This window comes from Microtus ochrogaster, chromosome 19 (assembly GCF_000317375.1).
Source record: "Microtus ochrogaster isolate Prairie Vole_2 chromosome 19, MicOch1.0, whole genome shotgun sequence".
Taxonomy (NCBI): Eukaryota; Metazoa; Chordata; class Mammalia; order Rodentia; family Cricetidae; genus Microtus; species Microtus ochrogaster.
Genome location: NC_022021.1, coordinates 24,536,038 through 24,545,930, shown reverse-complemented (window position 1 = coordinate 24,545,930; position 9,893 = coordinate 24,536,038). Strand labels below are relative to the sequence as shown.

Sequence of the window (9,893 nt, the reverse complement as noted above, 5' to 3'; positions counted from 1 at the left end):
GGACAGAAAGAAAGAAAGAAAGAAAGAAAGAAAGAAAGAAAGAAAGAAAGAAAGAAAGAAAGAAAGAAAGAAAGAAAGAAAGGGCAAAAAGAAATTTCTCAACCAGGCGCTTCATACTTACAAGAGACGATATGTTTGCAGGACTGGAGAAGTCCTGAGACAAGGCATCAAGAAGGAGCTCATTACTCAAGGGCTGCAAAAAACAGAAAACACAACAAAATCAATGCTGGCATACTTCCTCTTTGGTATTCACCATTGTGGCATCTGATAAGCTCACTAAATGGGAAAGCTATGCCCTTCCCAGATTAGCAGTTGCAGCCACAGAAGACAAACTCAGAGAAGCACATTGCTTACTGGAAGTTGTTCTGTGGACTCTTCTGGCTGGAGTGGTTTTCCATCCTTATCCTATTCATAGTGAAAACATAACATTAATTATTTTACATGGTATCTCAAACACAGAACCTATACACTAGACAAGGAATGAACAGGCTAAACCTACTATATATTTTAACACAGTTCATTCATTAAAGAATCATTATTGTAACAGAGAATATATCCACTGTAATTCAGTTCATATCCACAGCCAACTTATATGCATCAAACCTTCCTTGGCCACGGAGTCTAACAGCACAGTCAATGTGGCTTGTGACCTAAAGAACAGAAATACACACACACACACACACACACACACACACACACACACACATGAACTACTAAAGCAGTACGTTTCAGAGGTGTGTCAGCAAACCTCTTATTTATAAAGGAACATTGGGACCATAATACAAAGTCGGCTGAAGTTCCAACCCTCAGAGAGCTTGTGTTTGGGTGGAGCACTCAAATTTAGTACTTAGATATGCTAAGCTTCATATGTGGTTTTAAGTAGCACTTTTGAATAACAGAACAAAACCGTAATAATAATAAATAATAACAATAATCTTTAGTAAAATACCTATAAATAAATGATAAATTCCATTTATTTACATGTACAAAAATAAATGAGTGTGGACAAAGATTTCTCCTAGAAAAGTGATCAAAATGTTTTGCTTTGTTTTCTGTATTTCAAATGTGTTGTGTAATTGTTTATCTGATCTGCTGCTTTCTTATAGTTAGCACAAGCCTCTTCCCGCCCTCTGAATTCACTTTTAGGTTTGGCCCTTTTTTAAAGGAGGAATCTACTATTTCCAGACCATGTCTCACCTGAAAAGGCAGTAAAGATCACAAGTGAGGCATGGGACCCTGGGAGCTCCTGTGCTATACATTAAAATTGAAATCCACCTTCTACTGCCTTATCATCTGGTGGCAGGAAGGGGAAATTTGAGTCTGACCTCAGAGAGCAGACCCTTTCTAATGTGAGCTGAGCTAATGAAAGACAACAGTATTTAAACAAGAAGTCAAGCCAGCAACCTGCAAATTTGACAAAGCAATGCGTAACTAACAATGTGTGAGATAAGTTCAGAAGACAAAACTAGCACTAAATAAAGGGGCCCTGAAGTAGCACTACTAAGATTCAGTGAAGGCAGCTTCCTACTGAGTTAACTGTACATGGCCTGCTTCTATGGAACTAGGATCAGAGACAGATAGATTTGCGTCCTTGGAAATATCCAGAAGAATTAAAACAATGTACATAAAAGCTGCGAATAATAGAAACTCTATCACTTTTGGTTGCAGTATAAAATCCAGAAGTGTCCAGAATAAAAAACTTTAAGGAGAATTCAGTGTAAGATCTTGAGCTGCAAAATAAACTAGTGCATGTAGATGGCTGAGAACTATGAATTCAGCTTCTTGTGACTGCAATTAAAGTACACTTGAACCTTCCTGTTAATGGCATGGCGTGAAGATGACTATTTATTCAACTGCCTATTTGTCTGCTCTGTTTAAAATGCACAATGAAACTGATCATAATGGGGTCTATCCATTGGTTACTTGTTCTATACATCGTGTCTTTTCAGTATGAAGAGGACAGGTCAACTTATCACTTTACTCAGTGTTTAACAAGTTCTCATGTCTTCAACTTATATTTAAGGATTAAAAAGTTTTCTGCAAAGGAAGTAATTGTACATGTTGGTTTTTGTTTGTCTGTTTAATCTACAAATGGTTTCCCTATATTTGGGGTACTATAAGAAACCACATGTATAAAGGGAAAATATTTGGTAGCCTAAATGCTAGTTTTCCTTTATATTAAAGGAAGAAAAGCTTACTTAATATATTTTATTCTCTATTGCTGTCACCGTTGGTTGCCTCTCAGAATTTGAAGGTAAGTCCCTGTTGCTGACACCACTACAACTTTGGACACAGGACTTGGATGAATTGGCCCGGAAGCCCCTCCCTGGGAACTAGCTTCTGCTGTATTAGAAGGTGCACTACCCAGATGTGAAGGGTGTGAACTACAGGGACTAGTATGACAAGATATTCCTAAAGGTAAAGTGGTGACACATATCTCGATGATGCATATCAGTTTTCTAGGTGGACTTAAGTCTTGACCCATAGGAAAGAATTTCTGACTGGTATCATAAACACAGCTGAGTATCTATGGCTGATGGATATCCATGGCTATTACTGCAAATCTCCCAAACCATTATTTCCTTTAACTGTATTCTCTGATTGGTTTCATATTTTATTTTAATTACAACATCTCTCCCTTTCCTTTTCTCCCTTCAAACACTTCCATAAATCACTCCTCACTCTCCTTCAAATTTGTAGCCTTTTTCATCAATTATTATTGTGTGCATATCTATTTTTGTATATATTCCCAAATAGAAGCTGTTAAGTTCATATGTTACTTGTATCGATCTTAACTGAGCTCTTAACAGTAGTCCTTATCTCCACAGATAAGTGTACCTCTCATCCCTCATCAAAGAATCTCTTGTTGCAGCGGATGGGGACTGTTACAAAAAGCTACAACTGACCAAAATGCAGGATCTCTGCTGCAGAGCTGCATCTTCGGTATATGAAATCTCATGAAATCTCAACAATTTGGTTGCCTAAACAAGACTTGAACAATGACAATATCAGCTGACTTCCTAAAGTGGAAGAGAGAAATTTCAAGGAGTCCCATATCTAGATGAAGAATTATAGGGGCTAATTAATGCTGAGAGGTAGAAAGAATATTCCCCAGGGATGAGCTCAACAATTGCTAATCCAAACCAAGTGCTAAGCCCTAAAAACAAACATATAGACAAGCATCACTAAATGGACTCATTAGATTTATTTATATATTAACTTATATGTATGTGTGTATGTTTGCATATGTGACAATAATAAACCAAAAGAGACTATGAATTTGAAGGAGAAGAGGAAAGAGAAGAATGGGAAAAGGCATAAATTCAGGATACACACACATACGAAGTTAAAAATGAACAAATTTTAAAAGAATATGTTTTAGTTCCTTATCTGGTATTCTAACATAGTATTAGCAATAATACAACTTAGGGTCAGAACATAAAGAAATGGGAAGTTTATATTCCAGATCTGCTCTCAGCTGCCTTTTTATGTACATAACATTCAGTTAGGAAACAAAACGGGATAATACTCATCTGCTTACCTTGACCTCTTCTAGTCTATAGTCAGGAGGAATTGTTTCTTCTTTTTCACCAAGTTTCTCAAGGTCTTTTTCTTTAGCTTTCTCCTAAAAACAAGAAGTAATTTTTAGGATTAGTATCTCCTCCTATACAACGCATTCCTCAGATCTTAAATTTGAGGTAATTTGTTGTTAGCTTCAAATATGCATATGGCCATTGTTTAACATATCCTCAACAGCTTAAACTTAAACACTGTTTTCAGGTTAGCAGGTTGCTGGGCTAAGGGAAGGTTGGAAGGAGTACTAAGCACATGCTACTTTTCTTAGGAAAAAGGATGAATACAGGTAGACAAAGATGGGGATTCACAGACTTGGACACAGGTATGCTACCTAGCCACTAGAGTGGATCAACACTAGCACTTCCTAAGGATTAGCTTACTAAAGAGGATATGTGCAGTATCAAAGAAAGACTGATCATGCTTTATAGACATTTTTTTTTTTTTTTGTTTTCAAGACAGGGTTTCTCTGTGGCTTTGGAGCCTGTCCTGGAACTAGCTCTGTAGACCAGGATGGTCTCGAACTCACAGAGATCCTCCTGCCTCTGCCTCCCGAGTGCTGGGATTAAAGGCATGCACCACCACCGTCCGGCTTATAGACATATTTTTAAAAGCAAAGTTTTAACTTATTAGAAAGCAGAGAGGCATGGTTAATATGTCATTTTGTAGAAGCTTTTGAGCTGCCATTACCTTAACTTTATCCACCACAGGTTTTTCATCTTCTGGATTTGTTTCCCTTTTCCCTAGGCTTCCAGCCAAGGTTTCTACAGCATCATCTGGCACCATGTCCTTCTGCAAGGACACAGAGGGTAAACCTAAGTTGTTATTCATCCTTACCAATTTAGAAAGGCTCATGCTCATTTCAGGTCTCCGTAATCTTTAATAATGTGAGCCATCAATATCATTAGAATGGAGGTTTTGAAATGTTAAGACTGTTAAAAAAAATAAAGGAAGTTTCTTTTATTAAAAACTATGTATGCAATTTATATACTAATACTAAAAACCTCAAGAGATCCAGCTGGAATTTTGACCCATGAAAAAAAGAAAATAAAGATAACCGAAGCTGACAGAAGGGAAAGAAGGCAGGATCTCTCACCAAGTTTGGCCAGGCCCTGGGGAGGAGGCACATATTTGTTCCCTGGCACTTTCACTAATCACATGACTAACAGTTGATTCAGGATCTTCCTGTTTGTGACTGACTGTCCTCAGTGCAGAATGGCAATGACCTACTTGATTCTTGATATTCAGAATGAAATGTGCTAACTCCATGATGCTATTAGCCAGATTTGGCTATGCCAACATTCCAACAAATAAACAGGAAGCACAGATGAGGCATGTAAAGGGAAATGAAGAAATCAGGTATGGACCAAGTGAGAGAACAGGTTCTGGCTTTCCAAACGATACATCATAAATGTTCCTTAGTGATTATTAAAAATTATTTGAATGTCTCCTGGTCAGAACGCTTTTCATAAATAGAAAACAATACACCACACTTAACCTGAACAAGCACCATTCATTAACAGTTTTTTTTCTTAGTATTATTATTGTACAGTTCTCTAAACCATCTAAATAAACATATCCAAGCACACCAAAAACTTTGCATTTTTGCCTCACTGGTTTCCACGGGATATGTTATTCTTATTCTCAGTGTGACTCTGCCTTTGTAAATTCCTAGAAAAGAAGATTCCTTCATCGATGCTCCATCTGAAGTTCCCCATACAGAAAAGTCCAGACTGTGTCATAACTTGAGGTCTGGCTCATATCTATACAAGCCTAGAGGATATCCAAGAGGAGGACCGTATTTCTCATTCTCATCCCAGTTAAGGACCAGGATAACAGGTAAGCTGCTCGAGGTCAACATAAAGCCTGGCAGTCCTCACCTATACATGACAGTGATCAGGAAAGACTTTATAGTGTCCTTATCAACATCAAATGAGGAGACTAGCAGGAAATGCATGTCAGTTAAGGAATCCCCGGGAAGCATGAATCTTTACTCCTACAGACAATAACGAGAAGATACTATGCAAGATCTGGAGTACATGTGTCCTATAAGAGGAAAGCTACTCATTCAGGATTCAGATTTTGTAAGAGTGAAGCAGTGACCTCTGAGTCATCAGAGAATAGAAATGAAACCCTTAGTAATCAAAATTAAATATGGACTTAGTCAAATATCACACTTCATTCAAAAATTAGAAGACAAGAAACAATAAAGGCCAGGCAGAGGGATGCTGCGATCTTTCCTCCAAAGGGGAAGGGGGGGGGCAGGATCCTGGTCATGATTTGAATGCAAAGCCAGAAAGAAATATGGCACCAGCCTTTCTGTCAAACTTCAGAATGCACAGATTATTGGAGGACTGTAGACTATTGGAGGTTCAGAAGAGAAAAGCAAAGCCGCAGGCAGCACCTGAATTAAATTTAAGTACAGATGAGGTTTCTGGCACAGCCCTGAAGCCCGAGGAACAATAAATAACAATTCTGCATGAGCTCTCACTTCATTTTCTTGGCATAATATTAGGGCGATGCACAGTAGAGAGTGGGGAGAGAAAGAACAGAGCTTGCTCAAGACCCTTTCAATGCTAAGGGCATCACTCACCGTTGTGGCTGTTTTGGGTGGTGCCGCCTGAATACTGCACATGGAGGCCTGAGGCACAGTCTCAGACACAGTAGGGGAAGTGTCCTTCGATTTCTGGGAAAAGAAGCAAGCACTCTGGATAACTTTAGAACTACCTGACTAATAAAACCGAATAATGGTGGCTCAATTACATACTACAAGATGTAAGTTGTAAACATGATTCTTTTGAATGCTTATTTAGCAATATGATGCCAAGACATGTTAAAAAAAAAACCTCTTCAGTTACTGTAATAGCAACTGGCAGACTCAATTTCACGTGTGTGAAAGGAGAACATTGAAAATACACACAACATCTCAAGGACTGATCTGAGAGCATACAGCAGTTACAAGTCTATGCATGAATGTAAGGAATGATACTGAATAGGAGTTTCAGAGTGGTCCCTGGACCTGTAGCCTCAGCGGTACTGGAGATCTTTTGAGGAATATATATTCTTAGACTCTCACCACAATGCAGTGAGGAATTCTAGAGGCAAGGTCCCAGTAATTTTCAAATGCTTTTAATCCAGACACTTTAGCAAAGCACCCTGGAGAAAGAGCCATGCCAAAGTGTACTCTCATCATCCTTAAGACTATACATTGATAGATGTTAGGGTGGAGAAGCACCAGTATAAGAACTCCTGCCATGAGAATTCCTTTTAGTAAGGGGTGTAGTGATCAAGGGAAGGAAAGCACCAATAACAAAAGGTCATTTTTGCAGAGCCTTCCCATTGAGTAAAACAGTGATGCAGTAAACCCGGTGGAAGGGAAGCCATGGTGGCAAGCATATACTAGGGGCATGAACAGAATCAGTTCATAGGAAGTGCGAAGTTCAGGTTTGGAGCAGAGGAATGATGTAACTAGAAACATCCTTCAGGAAGGGTGACTTTGGTGGATATAAAGGTGGGAAGAACTGAGAGGTGTGGCAATTTTATTTAAACCAGCTCACTAGAAACAATCAAAAGGAAAGCTCAGATAGAAGCATTTCCCTGAAGGAATGACTGCAGGGTTTAAACTTTAGGAATACTAGGGTGAAGAGGGCAACAGAAAATACATCAAGAAAAAAGCAAGATGTAAGCATCATGTACAAAACGTGGCCCATGGGCTTTTAAAATCAGCTCCTCTATGTAATAAGAACTTTTGCTTCACACATTTTCAGAGTAAGAATGGACATTAAACCCCCTAAGACATTATAAGAAGCATACTTCTGTTTTCTCGGCTGGTACAGATGGTTTGTCCTGATATGTGGATTGGCCGAAATCTTCTGAAAGCTGCCCTATCAGCTCTGCTTCGCTCAGCTGCTATAACAAGAAAGGCTGTGTTAGGAAGACGCTGTGCTCTGTAAAAGCATAGCACAGTATTTTCCCCCCCTTGGTTGATATAGTTTATCTGCACTGCATTATCTAAAAACAAAAGTTAGCTTGATAAAGTGTATTCTTCATTTATAGATGTAAGAAAAGCAAGGTACACAAGAATAGAATACTAGCCACTGTGAAAGCACAAAGGTTTCCTACCCACCTGACAGGTCGGCTCCAGGAACCACACAGAAGTCCATGGATATTTACAAGTACTTTTCAATAAAGTTTTAATTATTAAAAAGGTAGAGTAAGTCACTTTTCAAAGTAACAAAAGGAATTGCTGTAGACCTTATTCAAATAAGATATCCTGTTTTAAATAAGAACTGCAGTTTTAAAAGTTACTATTCATAATTTCCTAGTCCTTAACGACTTCTTTTCGGAATAAAGCAGAGTAAACACCACTCATGTACTCATTTCCTATAACCTAGGAAAGGGAAGGGAGGAAAAGTTGGAGAGGACTGAAAACGGCTTCTGTCAGGAAAGCTTAAGAGCTCTATTTCTTCCAGCAAAGCCAGTCAATGCAGGAATTTTATGAAAATACCCTAGAGTGAAAAGGAAGACAGAGCAGAAAGAGAGGAAGTGGAGGAGTGTGCTTTTCTACAAAAAACATGGTTGCTACACTCATGAGCTCACAGCGGCTGAAGTTCAGTTACCTGCACAAGACTGAGCTCACCAGCATTCCATCCCAGATGGAAGAGCAGGTCAGGAAGCCACTGAACTCTTTAAGGAGCTACTGGTAGTTAACACCTGGTCTACCAGGCATCAGAACACAGGAGGCTATTTTTCTCTAGTGGCATATCTACTGAGAGACTACCCATGCTCTAATGGGCTCATGCAAGCAATGTTGGCTCATTAAAAATGAAACGGAGAAGAAAAGAAAATGGAGAAAAAAGAAAAGCACTTGGAGCAGTGTTAAGCATATAGCAGGTGATTAAATATGCTGATTGGTGTCATCATGACTGGAAACTATGTATATTTAAGGCAATATAAAACAGAGTATTTCACACAGTTACTAAATACAATTCTAAATTAAATGCTAAAATGATATATTAACTCTTAATGATTGGTAATGCTGCTTAATGAGAAACCATCATTAAAATATATGTAAAAGAGCAGAGGCCTCAGCCTTGAGTTACCACCAGAATTTGCCTCAGTTCTAAGTTGTGTGTGATATGTGATCTTTTAAAAATATCCTAATTTACACTATAGATTTCTGTTATCTGTAAGTGTTAGGGAAATCTTATTTTCCAACCTTAGACTTTTCTTCAGGCTCTGGCAATAGTGGTTTTCCATCTTTATCCTGAAAATAAAATTAGAAATTTATTGGAGATAAAATAGAAAAATTTGCTTTCATGTCCCCTGTTATGTTAGTTTGAGGCAAACCCAGGATGTAAGCTTATTTTTTTTATTATTATACTTGAGTGAATTAGTTTTAGATTTAATTTCTGTAAGTACCAACACAGGAATCTGTTCAAAAGCCCAAACACTTCTAAGGATGCTATCATTTGTCTTTCATTACAAGTTACTGAAAGATTTATTGTTTGCTAAGACAAAAAGATAAAAAAAATTAAAAACAAAGAAACAAAAAAGACTTTTACAAGAATAGTACAATTGTGTCAATGGGGTGGTTTTGAGTATTTACTGTGTATATGGGAGAGCAGGGTTAGTTCGTTTCATATCCCATGGGTCCCAGGGCTCAAACTTAAGTAGTCAATCTTTGTGACAAGCATGTCTACCCACTAAGTCATCTGGCTACCCCTTGGAGCTGGGTATGTAGGATCAAGATCGTGATCCCAGCAGTTGGAAGCTATAGGGGACCAGGAGCTCAAGGACAGTTTCCACTACCAAGTAAGTTCGGGGGGATCAGGAGCTCAAGACAGCCTCCACTACCTACCAAGTGAGTTTGGGGAGGGATCAGGAGCTCAAGGACAGCCTCCACTACCTACCTAGTGAGCTAGAGGGGATCAGGAACTGAAGGACAGTCTCCACTACCTACCGAGGGAGTTCGGGGCTAGTCAAGGCTCCTTCGAAAGCCTGCCTCAATTCTCCAAAACAGGATGGGGATAAAAATCATTTTTGTATTTTAAACACTGTTTAGGTCTTGAACACGAAATTTCACAATTTAGAAAATGTTTTCTCCTCCTTCCAAACAGTGAAATAGGTTAGACCTTTAATGACTGCTTTAAAAGTCCTGTTCTGCGGAAAGCTTACCACAGCTGGCTTTAACCGGTACTCAGAGGGACTGTGAAGTCCTGTTCTGTGGAAAACTTACCACAGCTGGCTTTAACCGGTACTCAGAGGGGACTGTGAAGTCCTGTTCTGTGGAAGGCTTACCACAGCTGGCTTTAACCGGT

The 9,893-nt window shown here is 38.8% G+C and overlaps 1 protein-coding gene across 3 annotated transcripts in view; it reads right to left on the bottom strand.

Moving 5' to 3' along the window:
• Positions 1-9,893, bottom strand: part of Cast (calpastatin) — a 101,146-nt gene that overhangs the window by 19,034 nt on the left and 72,219 nt on the right. For all 3 annotated transcript variants that reach the window (XM_026783683.1, XM_013349692.1, XM_013349693.1), the window contains 7 exons: positions 8,792-8,839; positions 7,387-7,482; positions 6,167-6,259; positions 4,264-4,365; positions 3,542-3,625; positions 355-405; positions 122-193 (listed from right to left, as the gene is read on the bottom strand). In XM_026783683.1, the coding sequence (XP_026639484.1) occupies positions 122-193; positions 355-405; positions 3,542-3,625; positions 4,264-4,365; positions 6,167-6,259; positions 7,387-7,482; positions 8,792-8,839 (546 nt within the window). The remainder of the gene's footprint in view (positions 1-121; positions 194-354; positions 406-3,541; positions 3,626-4,263; positions 4,366-6,166; positions 6,260-7,386; positions 7,483-8,791; positions 8,840-9,893) is intronic.